Source organism: Ostrea edulis, chromosome 2 (assembly GCF_947568905.1).
Source record: "Ostrea edulis chromosome 2, xbOstEdul1.1, whole genome shotgun sequence".
Lineage (NCBI taxonomy): Eukaryota > Metazoa > Mollusca > Bivalvia > Ostreida > Ostreidae > Ostrea > Ostrea edulis.
Window position 1 is genome coordinate 99979211 of NC_079165.1, and position 26106 is coordinate 100005316.

Genomic DNA, 26106 nt, shown 5'->3' on the forward strand with positions numbered 1-26106 from the left:
TTCTTCTCGTATATAAATTCTTTACATTTATGTCTTTTAAGCGCAATCTGGAATGTTAAATTTTGTGATTGTTTATTACTGATATTTATCGATACTAATGGGGGATTTTGACTTAAATTTGTGTCCATGCCTTTGAGACACTTTTAAGTCATTATTTGTGTATGTAATTGAATGTACCAACTGGAAGGCCTTGGGGAAGAAGATGCATGCACTAATCAGGTCATGTTCTTGGAATAAAGAATTGTTATCATTGTGCGCATGTAGTATATCAACATAGAGTATGATTTTCGTGGTGCACACTCGTGAAACTATAAAAACTTCAAATATATCAGTTAAAGGCTGGTTTTGAACAAATCTCTTCTTTCCAATATGAGATGGCTCATATATGTGTGTGTGAGTTCTATGATTTTAATTATAAAATAGCTCCTTTTGACTCCCAAGGTCATTGTCACAGACATAGTCATTTGATATGATACATTAAAATTAGTGCGTTATAACAAAATTGTTATAACACAATTTGATTTTACGACCACATGATTCATAAGCAGTATTGAAATAATTCATATGGATTTCATAACAGAAAATGGCATGCAGTGTCATTCTGAAGCCATGCTTTGAAGATCGTCTGCTGGAATTCCCATGGGCACGATTTGTGCTCGTTTGTCAGATGACCTGTTTTTTATATTCTTATGAAGCAGCATTTTTTCAAACACTTTTACGTGGGAAGAAAAAAGCCCTACATATGTAACTTGCTGTCGCCTTCAATTCGACATTTAGATATATCGACGACGTTTTATCTATTAACAATAATGATTTTCATTCATATGTCGATTCGATATATCCCTGCGAACTCGAAATAAAAGACACCAGAGTCGTCCACTTAAGCTTCATACTTAGATATTTTATTGAAAGTAGATATTAACGGCAAACTAGCAACAAAACTTTATGACAAACGGGATGATTTCAGCTTCTCCATTGTCAACTTCCCATATTTATGTTGAAATATTCCATTATCACTTGCATGTGGTGCTTGTTCTATGTATGGTAAATTTTTTAATCGAGGCAGGCTACTGACAAACAAGTTGATGGTGCAGGGGTTTCAACAGTCTCGTTTAAAGTCAGCATTTTGCAAATTCTATAATCGTTATAACGATCTAGTTTGTCAGTACAAACTATCATAGGGTCAAATGCTATCTGGCGCGTTTCATACCGATTGTTAAGCCGTTCTTGACACACTGAATTTGACTGCGGATAACTTCTTTTACCTGATCAGACTACAGGGCTCACAGCGGGTGTGACCGGTTGACAGGGGATGCTTACTCCTTCTATGCACCTTGTCCCACTTCTGCCATGACAGAGTTTTGTGATTGATCACTATTCGTTTTCATTCAACAGTGTATGTTTATAGAAGACATTTTGTTGAACACCATTGGCTTTCTCAACAAGGATACGTTATAAAAATTTCGGAAGCCACTATGGCAATTTTCATGTTAACAAAATGAAACGTTTAATGGGAATGACTTTTAGGTCACCTGAGTAAACTCGGGTGACCTATTGCAATTGGTTGTCGTCCGTCGTTCCAATTCTTTTCAAATTTGGTATGAAATATATTTGGAACAAAGGGAACATAAATTGTAAATTTCAGGATTCCTGCACCCCTGGGGCCTTAGGGGCGGGGCAAAAACTGCCCAAAATGACAAATTTTCAAACATCTTCTCCTCAAGAACCACACATATGTAAGAAAAACTAAATGCATGGTGGTGTAGAGCAGGAAGGCATCTACCAAAATTGTAAATTTCATGATCCCCGGGATAGGGGTTTTGACCCCAGGGCGGGACCAAACTTGTTATATAGTGTTTATGTGTAAACACTTAAATTACATCTTTTTGTAGTGTTATTTATACTAAATTGAAAGTAAATAGATATTTAGAAAAAAACAGGTAGTCCTTTACCAAAATCTTGAATTTGATGATCCCAGGGGTAGGCGTTTTGTTATCAGGGTGGGGCCAAAATGGTCAGTTATTAAATGTGTGAACAATAGACATTTTTAACTTCTTGATAACTATCATTCTAATTCTTTACAAATATGGTATGAAGCATATTTGGAACAAAGGGAACATAGATTGTAAATTCCAGGATTCCTGCACCCCTGGGCCCTTAGGGGTGGGGCAAAAACTGCCCAAAAATGACCAATTTTCAAAATTCTTCTTCTCAAGAACCACACACATATAAGAAAACCTAAATGCATAGGGATGTAGAGCAGGAAGGCCTCTACCAAAATTGTAAATTTTATGATCATCGGGGTAGGGGTTCTGACCCCATGGTGGGGCCAAACTTGTTATATAGTGTTTATGTGTAAAACACTCAAATGCAAGGTGAAGATAACGAACAGTGATCAATCTCACAACTCCTATAATGTAAAACTTATACGGTACCAATTTTGATGCACCAGATGCGCATTTCGACAAATAATGTCTCTTCAGTGATGCTCAACCGAAATGTTTGAAATCCGAAATAACTATGAAGTTTTAGATCTAAATATAGCCAAAAACAGCGTGCCAAACAAGTGGAGCCAAATTCGTCCAAGGATAAGAGCTATGCATGAGGGAGATAATCCTTAATTTTGAAATGAATTTCTAAATTTTATAACAGCAATTAAATATACATCCGTATTTTCAAGCTAGTAACGAAGTACTTAGCTACTGGGCTGTAGAGACCCTCGGGGACTAACAGTCCACCAGCAGAGGCCTCGACCCAATACAAAATAGATAGTTGGGCAAACACGGACCCCTGGACACACCAGAGGTGGGATCAGGTACCTAGGAGGAGTAAGCATGCCCTGTTTCTTTAGTGCTTTTGATACTAAATTGAAACTAAATGGATAGAGCAAGTAGTCTTTTACCAAAATTGTAAATTTGATTTTCCCCAGAGAAAGGGTTTTGACATCAGGGTGGGGCCAAACTTAGTATATATCATTTATGTGTAAGTTTGCTGATACTGTATAAAATCTAAATGCATACTTAGGAATAGCAGAAAAGGATGTACAAAAACAGGTGAATTTCACAACCCAGGGTTATGACTTGAGGATGAGTCTAAAGTAGTCATATATTTTGATGTTTTAGTGTTAATACATCTATTATTGAAAGCCTTTCATCAGTTTTAAGGACACATCTTGTTTTATACTGTTGTAGCTTAGATATTCAGAACAGGAATTTTTTTCTAGATTTCATAGCCCATGGAAATAGTGATACTTTTTCACTATTATTCAGGTGACCGATAAGGGCTGTTGGCCTCTTGTTTTTCAAAAGGTTATATGATTATTTTTTAATACTGTTTAAGAACAGTTGCTGTTTAGTAAATTTTAGTAAGTGTAAAAATCACCATGCTACAATGTTGATACTTTTAGGGTAAACACAATGGGATCAACTTTCTTACATAACCATAAAGTAACTCCTGCTTTTAATTATAGGTTTTAAAATTAGAATTCAAATATTGTCATGTTTTGCCGATTTTAGTGACCCATAGGGTCAAGATGACGTCACAAGTCGATGAAATTCGAGATACTTCCTCGATAAGAACTAAATGTAGGTGATTCAAGAAAGGCCCAACAACCTGTTCTCTTCCTTAATGTGTTGATTAAAGAAATGTTTTGCAAGAAATAAAAAGACCCCCCCCCCCCCAAAAAAAAAAAAACAAGCCCGGAATGTTGAAAGTTTCAATATGGTTTAATTACCCTTAGAGTCATTTCATCTGTTTTTCAACAATGACATCATTAATCATGGGTAATATGCAAAATTATTACTTGATAAAAACTGCACTTTTATAAAAGTCTTTGCTAGCGGGCACAATTTGTGTAACACAGGGGACTAACTTTAGACTTGTTCCCCGCTACCGATACATATAATTACGGTTGAGATATTATCAAAGAATATTATTACATTTTGAAGTAATTGTAGGTTTTTTTTCAATTACTGTCATGTTTTGGATTCGTAATTTGGTATTCAGATCAGAGACCCAATACGATCCACTCAATGAACTCTTAAGTTGGTAATATCAATGCATACGTTGTTAAGAATGATAGATTGGTCTATATTTTCATTAAGGATAAAAGCCTCCTCTACTGCAGTTCAAAACGAAATATTGCTTCCGAGAGAAGTCTTAGATTATTTTCACATCGAATATAGCTTACACGTGTTTCATAATTTTATCCAGTTTCCAGACATCAAATTATCCAAGAAATAAATTTCATTTTTTAAATACACGAGGATATGAATTGCGATGTTTCAGGCCGGTATACTTCATGAAGCAAGTATAACAAAATTGAAATTTATTTCTTGCATTTACATTCTACTTTCAATATTTGTCAAAATTCATAAACGCATTGCTTACAGCGTGTTCTTGAGAAAATGGCTTTTATTACAAATCGTAAAGATATCAAAGATAAAAGCATTGGGATGTTAATATATAAATATAAAACCAAAATAAGATACTTCTTTGTCTTTAAACTCCTTTGTTGGTAGATTTACACAATGCAACTGCATTTGGGGACGATTTGGAGTCTCTATAATTTGGCGTTTTGAGAGAATATTCTTGAATTTGTTATTATCTGAATACAAATCACTGTCTTTATTCTACTGATAAAAGAAAAATAATATATTTCTAACGGATACTGATTAATGGGTGATGAGATTCTGTGCTATTTGTGGACGATTTCATATCATCCTGTTAAAAGATTCTTTATGAAGGTAATAAGATTAATTTTCGTCCCCGCGTGATTCCATGGAAACCAGGAAGGTCTGTCAACTTCCACAGTACGGTTCCATGCTGTTTAGTTGTCGCTGGTAAAAAGATTTTATTTGATGACAACTTATTGACTACCAGTCCACATATGATTTATGAAGGCTTTTAACGGTGAGCAATGACCACACAATTGTTCGCCGGAATATCTTTCATTTGCAAAGCTTTATTCACCTCAGGTGGTGAAATGTACTAGAAGATAATATTTCTGAATTAACGGAATTATAAATCCTTCACAATAACTAGATATCGGTTTTTTTTTAAAAAATCAGTCTGATTTCCTAATCTAGAACACTCTTGTTCAGATCTTAGTGTAACGTAGGAAGACCACGAAACATTTGCGCCACATTAGATACTATTCCATAATGATTTTATGTATGAAGGTATTTAACAAAGCTGGAATCATAATTATTATTTACAGCACAAATATGATTTGTCTGGAACATACTAGTACGTATATCCAGATCTTTGATTTAAGAGGGTTAAATTCATTGACAGTTGACTCTCACAAGCGTACTGAAGGCGATATTAAATGAAATGTCTCCATCGTTAACCAAGTTCGTCATTTGAATAAATGACATTTTCATATTCAATTTGCTTTATGTTTATATATGATACAGCAAAAACTAGCTGCAATGACCTTGTTGAGCATTTTAAGACATAAAGTAAATCTTGTCTATATGTATCATGTATATAAAGTTTGCAGGACATAAATGAGAAGGATTAAAATCAAACAGAATGTAAAGCGTATATGTGTGTTTGTGTTTTCCAGATAGCAATTTTGTCCTGGGGAACGCGTTATCAAATGGTTTCCCCGTGGTGTACTGTTCCGATGGATTCTGCGAGCTCACTGGGCATTCGAGAGCTCACGTCATGGGGAAAAGCTGCGCATGCAAGTTTCTGTATGGTGAGAGCACCGAAGTGGAAGGCAAAGCCAAAATAGAGGAAGCCCTGGAGCAGAAAGAGGAAATCAAGACGGAGATTCTGCTGTACAGGAAAAACGGTACCTATTAGTTATCTGAAAAGGGAAAGGGTTTCATGGTTCATTGCATCTGCAAACAAACAATGCAACCTTTAATGTCCTTAATATATATAATTGGAAACTCCTTACACTTATATTCTTTTTAGATCAGTTGTATTTTATTCATTTGTTTCTATCATAAGATATAGACTGTGGAAACTTGATAGTCAATGAGAATTCACCCATAACTCACAAGACTTGAAAAGCCTTCAAGTTACAATCTACTATCCTTGGAGGTGATTTATGTGTCTTAAAAGGCCACTGAACGGCATTGAAGAGTATTCACATCAATTACTTCATGGCATGATGAAAAATCACTGTAAGAACATTGAAACAAAACTAATGAATCCTCGAGGCCCCTCTTGTCCAGTCCAATACTAGGATCAAGATTTGACAGTAAACCGTTTATTTGGTTTTACTTTGATGTATATCTTCTAATAAGGCAATTAATATGAATCTGAAAAAACAGACACACATTTTTTTACAGGCCATATAATTAATGTTTGGTATATCGTGAAATGAAAGGAAAACCTACATAAAATATTATTGAAGCCCTTACTATTCATGAAAAGCAATATATTGTCTGATATTTGAGAGCACAATCTGAAAACGCACATGTACGTCTAACAAAAATTCTTGTAAGCATTTAGAATGTTCTTTCAGCATCTCGATTCTGCTGGGTATTAAGGGATATAAATTCTATTGTGAATGAACAATACCTGAAAATAATGAAAGGTGTTGATGTGTGTAGTTTTTTTTTCCCATTGCTTTTCTTTTTTTAATTAGCTAACCTTAGAATGAACCTTGGCTTAAAAAAATCGATACATATATTTTCTCCTAGAATGTCTCTAATTGATGATTGGATTATTTATGCTGTGAAATATCGGTATTGCAAAGCCTCTTAAGTGGTAACGTCTCACTGTTCACTGAAATGGAATTTTCCTTAAATACTATGGAAATTTGTTTTAATAAAAAAAAAACAACCTTTCTTTGTATTTTAGTTTAGAATTTTTGGTTGTAAATAATGCAAATATCATTGATGTTATACCATATAGAAAACATACTTGGAATTGATAAGAGAGATAACTTATGCAGTAATCATCAGAGGAATATTTCCCCTTTAGAGTGGATTCGTGTCATAATTCAGATAAATTACTGTAGAAAATATACAGCATATATACATATATCTTCTTCATTTATTACACATGGGGGTCATGGAGCCATGGTACTCTTTCGTGCGTACAGTTGTGATATTAATGCTAAAATACATTAAATGCATGGGGAACCTGAATGAAAAAGTGAAGATGACGAACAGAGATCAAAGTCATAGCTCATATAAAGAATACAAAATTATAAGTAGGGCAAACATGGACCCTGGACACACCAGAGGTTATATCAGGTACGTAGGAGTATTTAGCATTCCGTGTCGACCAGTCACACCCGCCGTGAGCCTTATATCTTGATAAGGTAAACCGAGTAATCCGTAGTCAAAATCAGTGTGTAAAGAACGACCAAAAATTAGTATGAAACACGTTAGACAGCATTTGACCCAATGACAGGTTGTATTGGTAAATTAGATCGTCATAACGGCCATAAAATTTGCGAAATGCTTACTTTAAATACTGTTGAAACCTTTGTAACATCAACTTATTTGTAAGTAGCCTGCCTCGATTTGAAAACTGATCATATGTAGACCAAGCTTTTGCGTATCAAATAAATTAAGCGACATTAACACCATATGCAGATGATAATGGAATATATCGCTACATGAATATGAAGAGTTGACGTTAAAGAAGTGTAGTTAGCCCATTTATCATAAGTTGAGTTGTTAGTTTGCTGTTAACATAATTATAATAGGAGAACTATATTTTCAGTGAAATCGGTGGAGTAGAAAAATATCATTTTATGCTTTCAATTTAAAGATTTGTCTCCCGCAGAGCAAATTTAAAGCATATATATATAATATATATATATATATATATATATATATATATATATATATATATAAGAACACTTATAGATTAAGTCTTAATTAATTGATAAAAGTAACTGAACAAAGAAAATTTGCATCATATTTTGGACGCGTCACTCAGCTTGAGGCTGTTTTAGATGTCCTTCCCGTAATCTTTTTAAAATAAAAATTGAGAAAATAGATTCCCTTTCTCACCTACATTATTTTGCGTCATTATATATACCTTAATCAATACATCAGTGTTATTATTTGAAAATGTCCACAAAAAATCTAAGCACTAGGAGTACGACAGATATAGATCAATGTGGAAAATTCTAAAATTATCAGAGGAAATTCTGTCTATCTTACCACGTGTTGATCACATTCTCCTTGATTGTTTTACCTTAGCCAAGGTGTAAACATATATTTATGTTTTGTATTTCATATTTCATGATATTCCAATCTCAATCTCGGTTGAGATTTGGCTCGGCCTGATGTTTGGACTAACCTTGGAGCAGTAGTTCATCGGCCGGTTCTAGTAATTAATGATGTAGGTATGAGAGTTACTCCCTAAAACAGACTATAGGAACTCTTTCATATCAGTGGGTAAATAGTTACGCTATGGGAGTCTTCATTTAAACGGGAAAATTTAGTGACTTTTTATTTATTTCAGGATGTTCATGCCTATTGACAGCAAGTACTGCAGCATTAATAGTGATAGAGAGTTAGTTTAACGTCATATAACTTATTTGTTCAGTGAACGGTCGTGTCACCTAGGTGCACATTAATTACTAGACCGCCTGATGTTGAACATAAACTAAGAAGGACTGCTCCGAGATTCGGTGAAGGCGTCAGTCCGAATCTCAGCCGAGATTATTCCATCCGTAGACAAATTCATAATTCTGTTCTAATGTGTTTATGCATGTAAGTTCAGGAACCATTGTTCAGTTATTATCATCACAAGTATAATTATACAGGGATATTACATGTCAAGGATCGCATGTATGTTACGCATTGTGTACAATGAAACATGGAAAATTAGTCTCTCCTTGTAATTATACATACAATGATTACGTAACGTCACCCACCTAAGGGCTGATCACGCTCGCCGTTGCCTAACTTGCGTGATCAAGATAGGGACTCTTTTACAAGGCAGTTCCCTCTATACTGTCCGCTACACTTCCTCCCACTCAGGGAAGCTTCTTCCCGAAGCTTAGCGTGAGTTTTCTCTGAATGTTTGGCACCTCTTCAGCAACGGCATCCGTCGCTACTGACGACAACCACCCGTCGTCCTCAGACGAAACCACGTCCGTACATAGAAACAAGGTCCCAGAGTTCCGAAGATACTCTACCTGAAGCAGGTATCACACCAAACACCAGAATCCCACTGCTGCCACCATTTTGTAACGTGTAACGGTCACCCATCCAAGGGTTGATCACACTCGCCGTTGCTTAACTTGCATGATCAAGATAGGGACGCTAGACGAACACAGTCACATGACAAAAAGTCACAATGCTGACTTTTGATTAGATAGGATAAAAAGTCACAGGACAAGCCATGAAAAGACTGTTTTATGTCAAATTTAATGTAGTATATGTATATTGTAAACCAAATAATCACGAAGCTTATTTTTATTCGATATCAATATTAAAATCTCTTTTTATTGAAACAAAAAATCAATTAATATTTAACAATAAATATGAAAAAAGGAATAAAGAATTGATAACAATAATTATTATTAAAATTTGTTGTTTGAAATTTAAATAAATTCTCATAGAAAAAATAACATTTTACTTAATTATTTATTTTCTTAAACTTTACAACAAGAACAATTTTTTTTCAAATTTATATAAAAATCAACATTTTCTTATCAACTGTGACTTTTTGTCCTGTGATATCTTGTCCTACTTTCATAAGATTTCTGACTGTGACTTTTTGTCCTGTGATATCTTGTCCTACTTTCATAAGATTTCTGACTGACTTTTTGTCCTGTGATATCTTGTCCTACTTTCATAAGATTTCTGATTGTGACTTTTTGTCCTGTGATATCTTGTCCTACTTTCATAAGATTTCTGATTGTGACTTTTTGTCCTGTGATATCTTGTCCTACTTTCATAAGATTTCTGATTGTGAATTTTTGTTCATGGTCATTTCCCCCTGACCTTTAGTCTGTGACTTTTTGCCCTGTGACTTTCTATCCTACATCCCATTACAAAAGCTAGCTCTCTAGCGAGGCAGTATATAAGTTAACCTTATACTGGTCGCTACAATTATATTTTGCAAATGTACAAAACATTAATATCGAATACTTTTGTAATTCAGCAAAATATATTCAAAGTGACATGCATAAAATATGATTTTAACGAAATTGATACTTTGAATTCAATAGTCAATATACTGCGTTAATCACCCCCCCCCCCCCCCCCATTCCCAAGTTGTATCAACCCGTTGGCTGCGGTGAATATAACTTAAAGCGAGGTGTCAACATCATCAAATATTGTCTATTTTTGTGAAAAAGTGCTCCTTTCCTTAGTAATAGATGGTAATGATTATGTTTTATACTAGCATGATCACCTAGATAGTACTATGGAAAGGGCATTAGTACTCATATTAAGGCACTGATAGATGTTGCTCAATCCAATATTCGTTAAATAGCTTTGAAACAGATAAAAAAATCAATGATTTTAGATGAAACAATAGACATTGTTTCATTAGATAAAATCCATCTATTACTAAGGAAAGGAGCACCTTTTCACAAAAATAGACACTATTTGATGATGTTGACACCTCGCTTTAAGTTATATTCACCGCAACCAACGGGTTGATATAATGAGATACCAACCGATACAAGAAATCAACTTGGGAATGGGGGAGGGGGGGACAAAACAGTTGGCAAAGTAAAAAGAAAACTGAAAACAATGATAAGGTGTTTTGTGTCCCCGTAATCGGAGATTTGGGGGCGTATAGCTTTTGGTCTGTTTGTCTGTCTGTTTGTCCGCAAATGTCATAAGTTTTGAATGAATGGCTTTCATATATTTCACATGTACATTCCTTGTGACAAGACTTTTCTTTAGGCAGCAAGATGTTTGACCTTTTGACTTGGAGTTTAACCTACGTTGCATTGCTTCGTTTGATTGGTTGATGATTGGGCATGTGTATTCCGTGTGACATGATCTTTTTTGGGTATCAGAATTACTTTGCTGCCTTACGGGGGCATCGATGTATCATTTTAAAATATCAAATGTCTTTATATTTTGCATTTCAATATACTATTATCATGTAGCAATACCAGAGGCATATATATGTCTTTGGCAATACTATCATCCAACTTGAAGAAATTTGTAGCAGATATGTACCCATACTGTCCATGTAATAAAATTACTTAAGTCTTGGGGGAATAATGCATAGTTACAAATGTTTATAGTTAAAAAGATGAAAAAGTATACAGATACGCGAATTGGGATGCAACTTCATCACATGGAGTAGTTCTTAATTAGACCTCTCGTGCTTGATTGGACTATCGGTAAATGGACCGGATCTCTGAAGGCAGATACAAGTTTGATAAAAATAGGATAAAATCATTTATCAAGGACAACAAATGCAATTCGATAATGAACTAGGTCACAAACCTGACGATGAGACTGGAGTGTATTCAGTTCGATTTGATGGATGGCGGATTAAATTAATTGGGGTGTTCTCAACGGTGTCATATATATATATATGCAATGTAGGACACTAATTATTATATAAAAATAGAATGTTACATTAGTAATTCATAACTTATTGCAATACATTATGAACAAGGTATAAATTGATATCCCTTGTGAGAATAAGTTTGTCAACTTGAAAGCAGTTGGTTCACCATACATATATATGTTTAATTGACAGCAGAACGAATGGTATGCATTTTAATTGCTATTATATTTTGTAATCTAAAAGAATGCAATCAATTGTCTTTATTCTACCCATGTCTGATACAAAACCAAATGTTTCAAGAATGTTTTGTAGGCCATCTTATAACAAAACTGTTTTCAGTTCACAACATATACTAGTTAAACAAAAAATATTATTTGAATAACGATTTTTTTTATATGTCCAGAAAATTAATTAATGTTAAGAAGAAAGTCATTTACTGGTCCTCAGTTGTACCTTTTACAATGATGCAGAATTTGTTAATTACGAAATTGATTTCATTTTTCAAAATAAATGAGGGTACATGTATGAACTGCGATGCTTCATGAAGTGCGTTATCGGTTCATGAAGTGCGTTATCGGTTCATGAAAAGTATACCGACATGATGCGTTGCAGTTCAAACCCTTACGTATTTTTAAGAATGAAATTTCATTTTTCATTGTTACATTCTTTTATTTCTGTCGGAATTCCCAGTCGTTGAATTAGACAAACCATATTATCAAGAACTGTGCACAACTGCGGCGCATGCATGAGGCAATGACTTTTATTACAATTTGTAGAGATATCAAAGAAAAAAACAATGGAGATGTAAATATTTATGTATACGCATCAAATGGCAAAACTCGGCCTCTATAGTTGCATGTAAAGTGACACTGTTTTAGCTTCTATTCATCTCCAGAGACTTAATTATCCTGCAAATAAAAACATTTTCATATTCCATAAATTATAGAATAATGTTTGCCATAACGATTGTTGCAGGTGCTTTACAGCCTTGTTCGTGAAGGTTTACACAATAATGACTCTAAACGCATCTTAAATATTCAATGACTTTGCATGACGAGAAAACATCTATCAGGACACTTGTATCTTATTTTCAGGGAATTCATTCACGTGCCTTTTGGACATTGTACCCATTAAGAACGAGAAAAGTCAGGTGGTTTTGTTCTTAGTCTCTCACAAAGATATCACCCACGGGGATGGACACAAAGAGAGCAGCGATTCCGGCACCGACGGTAACGCCATCATTAGCAGAATGATTTTTCCTCATTTTAATTATTGCCCCTTTTTTGACACATATTGCTTTTAGAAATATTGTTTTTAGATAGTTCAGAGATATCTTATAAAGTCTGTAGCTGTTCAGTTTACATTTTTCCTAACAATTTTGTATTAGTATACTGGATATGTGTATGATCAACAAATAAATATTCAGATAATACGAATTCACCTTTATGAATTGTAACTACACAAACTTTGATTTATCCTTGGCTAGTCCCTTTTCACTCAAAATAACTCTTTAGTATATACATATGTGAAACAATAAGAACTTATTACAAAGCTGCCACACGCCTGATAAATGGGTGACAGCAGTGTTTTCTATATATAATGAAAATGAAATGACATTTGAAAGTATTATTATGGAAACTTAAATAGCCTTTATTAGCTTTCTATTTGATTTAGTTCTCAAGGCAAAGCAATTTCTGTTGTCAATGTAAATTTCATACCGGGATATTTGACGTTAAAGTATTTTATGATGTATATTAGTACATTGCAAATAGAGTTCATTTTGATTTTATGAGCATATATCTGTTTGCTACACTTTGTCAACTCATAGTACTGAAATCTAGTAATACTACTTTTGTGGTGTCACTAGAAGAACTAAGTATTAGTATTACGAATAGGTCTACAAGATTTTTCAAAATACAAATTTATGCTTTACTATTCTGAAAGAAATTAAACAGAGTTCTAAGTTGCACATCTTTACAGGTGTATATTGCAAAAGCCTATACATGTATAAGAATTTGATAGTATAGCAAAGTGTACAATAAATCTCGCTTCTAAATTCTATGAATTTCTTAAAAGCTGTATGAAAACTTCACAGATAATTTTCAAAACAGCATATATATTTTTACACTTTATACAATATTGTGCATATTTTTGAACAAAGGTTTGAGGTGAAACTACCACAACTATTTTCCTGTATATTTCTCTCTAAACTTATTGTGTACATTAACCTTTTCAACGTGCACAGGTGCTTTTACTTATTTTTTATTAATAGATGATTATTGCAAAACGTGACCTAATTGGGAGACCACTATGTTTCTTTCTAGAACCCCTTTTAAGCTGTAAGCGTTCCCCTGTTATGGCGGGCTTGGCGGGCACTATCCAAACGGCCCTGATGTTTAGTAGTAGTAAGTGAGCTACGACAAGCTGTTGTCATTTGCTGCAAGCTCCCTAATGTGGTGATGTGACCAATCGGAACACGACTCTGTATTCGTTCTACTGCAATCAAACACTGGATATAATGAAACATGATATCGTAAAACCTAAAACATTCTTATTAAACATCGAAAACAAATTGTAATTCTCACCAGGAGAAAATATGCGAAGTTTCTTTTTTTCCAGATTAAGTCTGAAAGTCATTTCCTTCCATAAAAAGTGATTCCGTGTTACTTGCATCCGGTGTTTTCTCTTAGTCTGTAACAGAGTCGGTGATCGGATTGATTTTGGGCTTTTTTTGTTGATGTTGTAAGCGTGACAGGAAATCGCTGGTGTTTGTTGGTTTCCCCATCGATACTGTACTAACTCTCTTTGTCTTGATTTGCTCTCAAATAATCTTCAAATTCAACTTATGCTTCGGCTTTGTATATCTAGCGTTTTGCTGCATTGCATACTGCTTCAGAATGTTTGGAAACGTTTACATATATTCCATTATTAATTTTATTCATTAAAGGATCAGTTGATTAAATATTACAATGTTTACATTTCTTGAATTTAAATGTTTTGCAAATTAATTTGAATAATAACACTGAATATTTTCAAAATATGCAAGTTTTCAGGGTTTGGATTTGGAATAAGAAGTTTAAAATTGATCAAATCTGCAAGGTGTAGCAAAGCAATAGTAACTTATTTTCTTATTCAAATTGAATGTGTTAATGATTGTTATTATTGAATCTTACCCAAAGCATCACCTGGTCAGATTATGTGAATAGTGTTGAAGAAATGGACTTTATCAGGCGCTTTGTTTGATACAGTATTATAGTTATTGACTGGCTTCGAAGACAACAAGTGTTTTGTTTGACCCGAGGACGGATATGTAGGCTCGGGCAACAGGTCCATTCGAGGGTCAAACAAAACAGCTGTTGTCTGAGGACACAGTCTATAACTGTTCTGTTGTACACTTTCATTTTTAGGTTGTTTTTACTAGATGCACATGGTTTGATGACTTTGAAATTTTAACAGGACAGTGTGATTGTGTACATTTATCACCGTATCCACTAGTTTAAACGAAAACATACTCAATATCCTAACTAATAATTATATTTTTCGTGTTTCTACTCTGCTTTTCATCTGATGAATTCTGTATCATATCATCGGTTAAATCAGCGAACCTCGCCATTACGTAACAAAGCAGTAGACCAAGAATCACGTGCCTTGTGTAGCCAATAGAAATGTATGGCACGCCAAATTCACAAAAATGAGCTAAACATAGTTTCACAGTTGATAAACTAGGTTTATCGACTGTAAACTATAGTTTACGGACCGTAAACTATAGTTAACGACGTTAATCTATATTTCACATATGTAAACCATAGTTAACAGATAATCAATGTTTCACAAGCGTAAACTATAATTAACAATGAAAACAATCATTAGTGATTGCAAAACAGTTTATCTGATAAATACGGTTTCACGATTGTAAACTACGGTTTACAAGTCTGATAAATATAGTATCACAATTTGTGAAACTAGGATTAACAATTGTGAACTATAGTTAACGAATGTAAATTATAGTTTACAAATGTGAATCTGTATTTATCAGCAGAATCTATTGTTAACGTTTATTTAAAGACAGATAAACTTGGATTAGCATTTGTAAACTATAGTTTACAACCGTTAAATATAGTTTTACGGATGAAAACTATAGTTAACGAATCGTTAACTATAGTTTACAGTTCGTAAATTATAGTTTACAGTCGATAAACCTAGTTTATCAACTTTGAAACTATGTTTAGCTCATTTTTGTGAATTTGGCGTGCCATAGAAATGGGGCAGACTATTGCCCAGTCAACAATTTGTAAACTGTTGACTGGTCAATTGACCACGAGTGTGATAGCTGGTTTAACAGTTAAAATGATGATTGTAAATCATATTAGTTTTACATCGAAAAAATAAGGTGTATAACAAAGGTTTCTTATGTATGTCATATTCAGTCGCCGGTACACGTATTATGTTTAAGACAGTATGCATTATAATTCAAAGAGATTACAATGAATTTCAAAAGTGTGCTTGTTGAATGCCTCACATACATACTCTCATTGAAAAGTAACTTTTTTCTGTAGATGACCTTGATGAGAGTTCCAAGCGTTTAACACGGACAAGATGCCGCACTGGGGTAGAGCTCCCTTCTAACGCTAACTATCAACGACGGCGCAGTCGGGCAGTTCTGTATCACCTCTCTGGTCAGTTTGACAAACATAACAGAGCCAAAAGCAAGCTGCAGCAGCTAAACAAGGTAACAACCAAGCACGCCCTTCAGATGTATTCTGTACTCAGTATAATTTCATCTTTATCCTTGGATAATTGAAATAGGAAATTTGAAACGATGTTTAAATTGTTTATTCAATGTCAATAAACTGATGTTCATCATGACGAAGGCTGTGCGTTAATTGCCACATCAGTTTATCAGTTAAGATTTTGTTAATAAACCTTTGATGTCACTGAGAACAAGTTATAAAAACCTCGGTAATTAGTCTTTGATGTCAGTGAAGACAAGTATTAAAACTGAACATGTACATTATAATGGTGATTGGTAATGAACACTTTGTAATTAACGCACTGGGAGTGGAACTAACGACAACCACCAACAGCATCTGATTTCACACCAAAAAAGCCACTCGTGTTCCACTACAAAAAATTTTTCCTTCTAAAAATTTGAGATAGTAATTGTCTGGCTATTACTATTTAATAACTTCCAACACTGTCTCAGTTGACAGGATCAATATCAGGGAAAATGCCGGAATACAAAGTACAGGAAGTCAAGAAGTCCAAGTATGTCATTGCACACTACGGGATCTTTAAGATCGGCTGGGATTGGCTCATTCTCCTCTGTACGTTTTACACCGCCATTATGGTTCCATACAACGCTGCCTTCACAGATATGGAAAGCGATAACAGCAAGAGTTCCTTATATTCCGATATTGTAGTTGAGATCATGTTTATTATAGGTATGTTACGACACAGTTATTTCTCTAATGAATGCGGCACCACATGAATACACAACCATTGAGTCTATATAATATGTATCAAAATATTTCAGATATTGCTTTGAACTTCCGTACGTCTGTCATTGATAAAAGTGGACATGTTGTATACGATGGGCGGTTAATAGCTAAACACTACGTGAAGGGCTGGTTCCCATTAGATTTGTTAGCGGCTATTCCATTTGATTTGATGTTTTTGCTGAATAGGTTTTACCAGTTAAATACAGTAAGTTACTGTTATATTCAATCATTATCTCACATTTACATGTACATGGCCTCCTAGGCACCTGATCCCACTTCTGGTGTGTCCAGGGGTCTGTGTTTGCCCAACTATCTATTTTGTATTGCTTGTAGGAGTTATGAGATTGATCACTGTTCGTTATCTTCACCTTTCATGGGATGGAGTTTTATGTATACTCCACCTTTATCAAGCAAATTTATAATATAATACTTATGACATGAAAGTTACTACATGTATAGATATAATTCATAGCAAACGAAAATGATTAAACGAATGAAGTATCATTATGATTTATTGAAATTTACATGGACATTTTTTGCAGGACGTCTTGCGACATTTGTTAACGTTGAAATTAACGCGGCTACTTCGGTTGGCCCGCCTCCTTCAAAAGATTGACAGATACTCCCAGTACAGCGGTATGGTGCTAGCTCTGTTCATGTCGATGTTCGCGCTCCTGGCGCATTGGCTCGCCTGTGCATGGTACTTTATTGGAGACACCGAGCTGCAGAACAACGCGAACTGGACTGTCGGTAATACTTGATTTCAAGGACAAATGCTTAGACTGGATGGAAAAGACAGCTTTGGAAGGCATGTTTCTTTTTTCAAAATGGCTGTAACCTCGATTCTAACCACTTGTGGTAACCAGATGAATGTTTATTTCTGCTATTTCGATGGCAATTCATCCGTGTAATAGAATCTTTGGCTGAAGTCATCAAGCATATCAATCACATATATACACACATTGATAACTAAGTCCAAAGGTTTTCTTCGTTGTGCTCATCTTCCTCGAATAGAAAGTTGGAGTGGTTCTAACATTGGCGGGTAAGGTCGATGATTAAAGAATTCGAGTATGTTAACAAGACTTTCAAGAGGTTTACAATCTGAGATGAGTGGTTAAAAGCACCAGAAAGTCTGAACAACCCAGTGGGACCCAAGGTCTCCAGAGTTATTATCTTCATACCATATCTCGAGGGAAAATTAGAGGATTTGATAACGTTGTTCAATAGATGACACTTACTCTGGACCATATAAAGAGCTTAGACCGCGAGGCCTCTTCCTTTGAAAAGTTCAATGGGTGATATATGAGATAGCATGATTTTAGCTTTTAAGCTCGTATGTATGTAATTTAAACAGATTAAATAGTTCAACTGCTGACTATTTCTAGATAATTTTACATATACCTAGATAAGCCACAATAAATACAAAACTATTATACAGTACAAAATCATCAAAAATGGTTAACAGGTCGTGATTTATGCAATTCTTCAAAATCCTTCTTTCTATAACTTTTGTTTTGGTATTCAATGATTCCGGTCTCTCATTAGAATAGTGATATAGCTGGGACAACAAATTATTATCAGATATTTAATTAAATATTACAAAGCTTCTACTTTAAGGATATGCAAGTATAGTCCAACATTTATCATATACTTTAGTAATGCAACAAAATTTGCAGGAAGTATATGTTTATTTAAATATCTTGTTTTTAAAACTTAAAAGGAAGTTGCAGAATCTGGTTAATATATCAAATAAGTTCACCTTGTTTAAACAGAACATTTTAAATATGATGTCATTTATTTCTCCCAACAATAGAGTTTGCAAACTGAACAAAATGTTTAGCTAATAGCAATTTATCATGACAATGGTACAGATCTCAGCAGAGAGATAACATTTCAAAGGAATTCATATACAATATAGCTTTTGAATTATAATGTTCCGTCTGAAGCTTATTGTGCAGTTTCAAATGCAGCTGTTGGCTGTTAATTCACGAACTCCGTAGCAACAAATCGACAATACGTTGTCTGGTTGTCATGACAACGAGCAGACGGCAATTATCTTCCTGAACCAACCCTCTGAATCTGCAGCAGATGAAGGGACATATCATATTCATATTCCATGTTTGTTCTCTGTTTGTTATAAAGGATATGCGTACTGTCTAATTTACAGTGATGTCTGTCGCAATGTTTTTGAAGATGAAAAATAGACGACTGCGAATTGTCATAGAAAACTCTGTTGAAATACTGAGATGTGTGAAATTAAATCCAAGACTAAAATTAAGAATGACACGCATTCTTTAAAACAAACTTTGCAATACATGTAAATAATAACCAAATATTCTCCTATAATATGTATAGGTTGGTTGTACGAACTTGGAGAAAGAATCGACCATCCTGTCAGCAAGTCAAATCCACCGGATACTTTCACAGCATACGTCACAGCTCTGTATTTTACATGCAGTAGCTTAACAAGCGTAGGGTTTGGCAATGTTTCGGCAAATACAAATCCAGAGAAAATATTTTCCGTATGTGCAATGCTCATTGGCGGTAAGTTCCAATTTCAAGTTGAACAATATCTAGAGAGTTTGTGTTTTCAGGTTAAAATACTTCACAACCCTAATGAAAATGGTATGCTGGGTAATGAAAAGTGGTTTTCCAACCATAAACTATTTTAGATTGGCATCAAAATGTGGAACGGCACTGTAATCAATCTAGTTACTTCCCTTTGGTAATCTGACGTCATTAGAGACACTATGAGAGATGCGCGCGCAAACATGATTTTTACCGGCATAAAGGACTGGACAATGTTTTGTGTTTATTTATCTTTCCGATTACTTGTCGTCTCGGACAAGCGTAACATGTGCACGGTCAAACAAGGAGGAGGGGCAGCCGGAGAAGAAGTTGACTTCGCAAATGCTCTGAAAATTCTTCACAAACAAAGGGGGGAAAAGGGGTTTGGGTATTTTTGCCTTCAAAAGGTTGATCCTTCATAATGCATGAATAACTGTATTCATTTAATCATTTGAAACTTACATCTAAACTACAATTCACTACTACTACGTGTATAACAAGAGGCCCAGATGCCTTATCGGTCACCTGAATACTAGTGAAAACATATCACTACTTCCATGGGCTATGAAATCTAGAAAAAAAATTCTGTTCTGAATATCTAAGCTAAATTCTAATCTAATGTTCAGCAACAGTATAAAATAAGATGTGTTCTTAAAACTTCACTGCCTTCAAAAGTGCATACACTGGTGAAAGGCTTTAAATAATAGGTGTATTAACATTAAAACATCAAACGATAAGACTAATTTGGACTCATCCTAAAGTCATAACCCTAGGTTTTGATTGAAATTCACCATTTTTTTGTACATCCTTTTCTGCTATTCCTAAATGCATTTAGATTTTATACAGTATCAGCAATATCTTATCTTATCCTCTTCGTGCCTATCAGCACATACGGCGTCAACCAGCTGACGCCACAACTGCCTGTCTTTTGCTTTCTTTTCTATTTCCCCCCAGGTCTTCCCTCTATCTTTCATCTCCTGTTCTACCATCCTTCGCCATGTCTCTTTTGGGCGTCCTCTTTTTCTCTTTCCATCAGGTGTCCATCTCAGAGCAATCTTAGTGATATCTTCTCCTCCTTTTCGTAGAACATGCCCAATCCAACGCCACCTTCTTCTTTTAATCTCCATCTCCATGCAGCACTGTTTGGTCTTAAGTTATAGATCTTTATTCGATATCTTTTTGGGCCAGTAGATTTTACAGATTTTTCGGAGGCAGGTGTTATGGAATGAGGAGAGTTTTTTCATGTCAGTTTGTATTATTCTCCAGCATTCAGCCCCATAGAGTAACACATATTTCACGTTACTGTTGTATACAGTATCAGCAAACGTACACATACATACTATATACTAAGTTTGGCCCCACCATGGGGTCAGAAGCCTTACTCTGGGGATCGTCAAATTTACAATTTGGTAAAAGACTACCTGCTCTATCCATTTAGTTTCAATCTAGTATCAATGATAGTTATCAAGAAGAAGTTAAAATGTCTATTGTTCACACATTTAATAACTGACCCATTTTGGCCCCACCTTGATACCAAAACCCCTACCCCTGGCATCATCAAATTTACAATTTTGGCAAAGGACTACCTCTTCCTTTTAAATATCTATTTACTTTCAATTCAGTATCAATAGCACTAAAGAAAATGTTGTTTAAGTGTTTCACACATAAACACTATATAACAAGTTAGGCCCCGCCCTGGGGTCAGAACCCCTACCCCAGGGATCATGAAATATACAATTTTGGTAGAGGTATTCCTGCTCTACATCACTAAGCATTTAGTTTTTCTTATATGTGTGTGGTTCTTGAGAGGAAGATTTTTTAAAATTGGTCATTTTGGGGCACTTTTTGCCCCGCTCCCAAGGCCCCAAGGGTGCAGGAATCCTGAAATTTACAATTTATGTTCCCTTTGTTTACAAATATGTTTCATTCCAAATTTGAAAAGAATTGGAATGATAGTTGTCAAGAAGAAGTTAAAAATGTCTATTGTTAACACATTGAATAACTGACCATTTTGGCCCCACCTTATCCATTTAGTTTCAATCTAGTATCAATGATAGTTATCAAGAAGAAGTTAAAAATGTCTATTGTTCACACATTTAATCCCTGGCATCATCAAATTTACAATTTTGGTAAAGGACTACCTCTTCTTTCTAAATATCTATTTACTTTCAATTTAGTATCAATAGCATTAAAGATGTAATTACACATAAACACTATATAACAAGTTAGGCCCCGCCCTGGGGTCAGAACCCCTACCCCGGGGATCATGAAATATACAATTTTGGTAGAAGCCTTCCTGCTCTACATCACCATGCATTTAGGTTTTCTTACATGTGTGTGGTTCTTGAGAAGAAGATTTTTGACAATTGGTAAATTTTGGGCAGTTTTTGCCCCACCCCTAGAGTCCCAGGGGTGTTGGAGTCCTGAAATTTACAATCTATGTTCCCCTTGTCCCAATGATGCTTCATACCAAATTTGAAAAGAATTGGACTGGTAGTTATTAAGAAGAAGTTAAGAATGTTCAATTGTTGACGCACGACGGATGAAAACCAATTGCAATACGTCACCTGAGTTTGCTCAGGTGACCTAAAAAGTGGAGGGGAGGAGGCGAACAGCCAATTAATCGAACTTTACATTAAAAATATATAGAATTGTCAAGTAAAAATTACGGAAAAGGTACATTGTCAAAAAGAGGGAGGCGCTGTTGCTACGTTGGATTTAGTTCCTAATAAACTTTACGTACGATAAATAAATAAACGTTAGTGAACCGATAAATATTTAGTCTCGATCATTCAGACGTTTTTGTATACTGCCCACAAACGTCTGGGCGCTTTCTATGGAAAATTTTCTCCCTTAAATTAAATGGCGCTGATCTATTAAGCAAAACATTAGCGACCTTATTGAAAGAAAATTTGTTGGCAATAGTGCCTGATGAAAATGTTCCTGGTATCAACAAAACAAAAAACAAAACAAAAAACAACCCATACTTTATCAGAATTAATTGAAAATAGTTCTTAAAGTATCATAGGGTGTCGCCGCTACGAACCGAGTTCGATCCTCGTGAATGGCAGTTGTTGTATGTGTTCGCCCACGCGGACATCAATGTACGCCTTCAGTTTCCTTCCACAAGGTGATCTAGCGACAACAGTCATGCAAGTCGGTAAATAGCTAGTATATGTCTAATGTTCATTGTTGTTATGTCCAGTCGGTAAATAGCTAGTATATGTCTAATGTTCATTGTTGTTATGTCCGACTTCAAAAAAAGAGAATGAAAAAGATTATTATTGATATTAAATCAGGATCACCCCGGGTATCACATTCAACTTGCATAATAGTCAAGCAAGGAATATATGTTCCAAACGCTGAATCTGCAGGGAGGGGGGGGGGGGGGGGCATTGGAAAATGTATGCTTGAATTTGATTCAAAGTTGTTTCAATGGGCGCAAATAGTTCCTTTTTGAAACAGCAAATCAGCGCTTTGATAAGAATTTCGATAAGCCTCGTTTTTAGTTCAGTAAAACAACTGCGTGAAGAGACCAGACGATTGTGTGGAGTATACACAGACGTATCGATGATCAAGACTAGACTTATGTGTTAACACATTTTATGCAATATTGAATACCCGAGTAAAAATAGTTATCTGCAATCGCCTCGGTTATGAGGCGTCCACTTTGCTTAATTGACTCAGACATGTACCGTTTATCGTTACTGAAAGGTAATTCTTTGACATAAGGCCAACACTGTCGCAAGAATGTGTTGGTGGGTTTTTAGCTCACCTGAGCTGAAAGCTCAAGTGAGCTTTTCTGATCACCCGTATTCCGGCGTCCGTCCGTCTGTCTGTCCGTCCGTCTGTAAACTTTTCACATTTTCAACTTCTTCTCAACAACCACTGGGCCAATTTCAACCAAAGTTGGCACAAAACATCCTTAGGTAAAGGGAATTCTAAATTGTTAAAGGGCCAGGCCACCTTCCAAGGGGAGATAATCAAGAAAAGGTAAAAATAGGGTAGGGTCATTAAAAAATCTTCTTCTCAAGAACCACTGGGCCAGAAAAGATGAAATTTATATGAAAGCTTCCTTATATAATGCAGATTCTAAATTGTTAAAATCATGGCCCCCGGGGGTCAGATGGGGCCACAATAGGGGATCAAAGTTTTACATACAAATATATAGGGAAAATCTTTAAAAATCTTCTTCTCAAGAACCACTGAGCCAGAAAAGCTGAGATTTATATGAAAGCTTCCTTATATAATGCAGATTCTAAATTGTTAAAATCATGGCCCCCGGGGGTCGGATGGGGCCACAATAGGGGGTCAAAGTTTTACATACAAATATATAGGAAAAATCTTCTTCCCAGAACCACTAAGCCAGAAAAGCTGAGATTTATATGAAAGCTTTCTGATATAGTGCAGATTCAGGTTTGTTAAAATCATGCCCCCCTGGTGTAGGATGGGGCCACAATAGGAAAACCAAAGAAGTTCACATTTACATGAAAGCTTTCTGACATAGTGTAGATTCAAGTTTGCAAAAACCATGGCCTCCAGGGGAAGGTTTGGGGCCATAATAGGGACTATGGTTTTACATGCAAATAGATATGGAAAGTCTTCTGATATGGACCAAGGTGACTCAGGTGAGCGATGTGGCCCATGGGCCTCTTGTTTTTAATGTTTTATTTATTCATTTTACGAAAAATGACAATGGTATCATCACTTATAATTAATAAAATGCTTTCTTTCGCTAACATTGCAGAAAAATTGTATAACTCCGGTTTAACACACCAAAGGAAGACATTTTAATATTAATATTTTTCCGTATTTTTTTCCAGTATAAATAATGTACTTTCAAGTACGTAAAATAAGAATATTGACCCGTAAGTTATTAAAACGTAACAGCTGAAAGTCACCTGACTTTGACTTGCCTCCATATTTGGTAATGATTTCCATATTTGAACAAAGGTAAATGGAAATAGTCCAAGAAGGACAAACTCTGAATTCATAAAATAAACCTTCGTATAAAATAGTAAGCGTTATTTATAATACTAAATTCAAATAAAAGGCTTTAAAAATTACAGAAAACATTGTTCAACAATTTAATGCCGGAAACAGGTCGCGGAGTTCGTGGAATGCGTATATTCACAAGCGGACGGATGACACCAAAACCGGATCTAGCTAGATTGAAACAAAAAGTGTCTTCATAGCGGCAAATGAGAAGCAATGGATTTCAATCGAAATTAACTAGAATACACAGAATAAATGTAAATATTTGCTATTAAATCAATTGTCTCTGATGACGTAACAGATTCCGAAGTAACTCTGTTGATTCTCATAAATTTCGGCCATTTTTAAACAGGTAAACAAGAAAAATAAGAGTATCTTAAAATTACACAAACTATTCTATACAGCATACATCATATAGAAGTAAATCTAATGGTACATGCATTTATTAAATTTTATAGCTATGATGCATGCTGTTGTGTTCGGAAACGTTACTGCCATAATTCAACGAATGTACGCTCGACGCGCTAACTACCACTCTAAAAACAAGGATCTGAAGGATTTCTTCAGGACCCATCATATACCCAAGCCTCTCAAACAGAAGATGCAGGAATACCACCAGACCATGTGGTCTATGAACAACGGAATTGATACCATGGAGGTATGATGCCAATGCAATAGATTTGTCTATAACTCTTTATTTCATGTGGTTTGACCCCGTGGGGATCCGGTTTAGAATAGGTCCACAGTACCCCTTGCTTGTCGTAAGAGGCTACTAAATGGGGCGGTCCTTCGGATGAGACCGCAAAACCGAGGCCACGTGTCATAGCAGGTGTGGCACGATAAAGACCCACCCCTGCTCAAAGGCCGTAAGCGCTGAGCATAGGCCTCAATTTTGCAGCCCTTCACCGGCAATGGTGACGTCTCCATATGAGTAAATTATGTTCGACTGGGACGTTAAACAATATACAATGCAATCATGTGATTTGATAAAGCTGCGATTTGTCATTAAGTATATTGTGTTCCTTTCATGAGGGAGACGTGGTGAGGTACGAATAGATGTGAAATTTTAGAATGCGATTTAACCATTCCTTTGTCAAAGGTTAAGTATCCAAAAGTAAATGATACAAAGAAAACAGAAGTTTTAGCCACGAAAATTGGCATTTTGTTACAATTTTTAAATTTCATTTTCGAAAGAAATTAAAAGCTATATCAATGTATATTGTAGCTTAATTTTCAGATTTATCCTAATATTTGTACCTCTTCTATATCTACATGCATCTCTCTATCTGCCTGTCTATCTCTCTATCTATTTCGTTCTGTCTATCATCTATCTATTTATCTATCTATCTGTCCATCTATCTATATACGAATTACAGTGTACTAGCGTCTGTTGTCCCGTGCTCGCCCTATGACCATTTTCTATTTTAACTCCATCACGCCGCCACCTACACACAGCTTGATGGTGTTAATATTGTCATTTACGTAATCAGTATAGAAGATTCAAACTGTGTACATATATACTATTTTCAAAGGAATACGTTTAGTATCTGCCTAACATGGTCCTTTTAAATGACTTTCA

At 35.2% G+C, this 26106-nt stretch overlaps 1 protein-coding gene across 3 annotated transcripts in view; it reads left to right on the plus strand.

The window, feature by feature from the left end:
- The window catches only part of LOC125681076 (potassium voltage-gated channel subfamily H member 8-like), a 71320-nt gene that overhangs the window by 32329 nt on the left and 12885 nt on the right, over window positions 1-26106 (plus strand). For 2 of the 3 annotated variants that reach the window (XM_048920987.2, XM_048920988.2), the window contains 9 exons: window positions 5570-5800; window positions 12561-12695; window positions 13791-13871; window positions 16023-16195; window positions 16670-16907; window positions 17000-17169; window positions 17507-17714; window positions 19320-19508; window positions 24986-25185. In XM_048920987.2, coding sequence (XP_048776944.1) covers window positions 5570-5800; window positions 12561-12695; window positions 13791-13871; window positions 16023-16195; window positions 16670-16907; window positions 17000-17169; window positions 17507-17714; window positions 19320-19508; window positions 24986-25185 — 1625 coding nt within the window. The remainder of the gene's footprint in view (window positions 1-5569; window positions 5801-12560; window positions 12696-13790; window positions 13872-16022; window positions 16196-16669; window positions 16908-16999; window positions 17170-17506; window positions 17715-19319; window positions 19509-24985; window positions 25186-26106) is intronic. The other variant, XM_056155733.1, reaches the window with a different exon arrangement.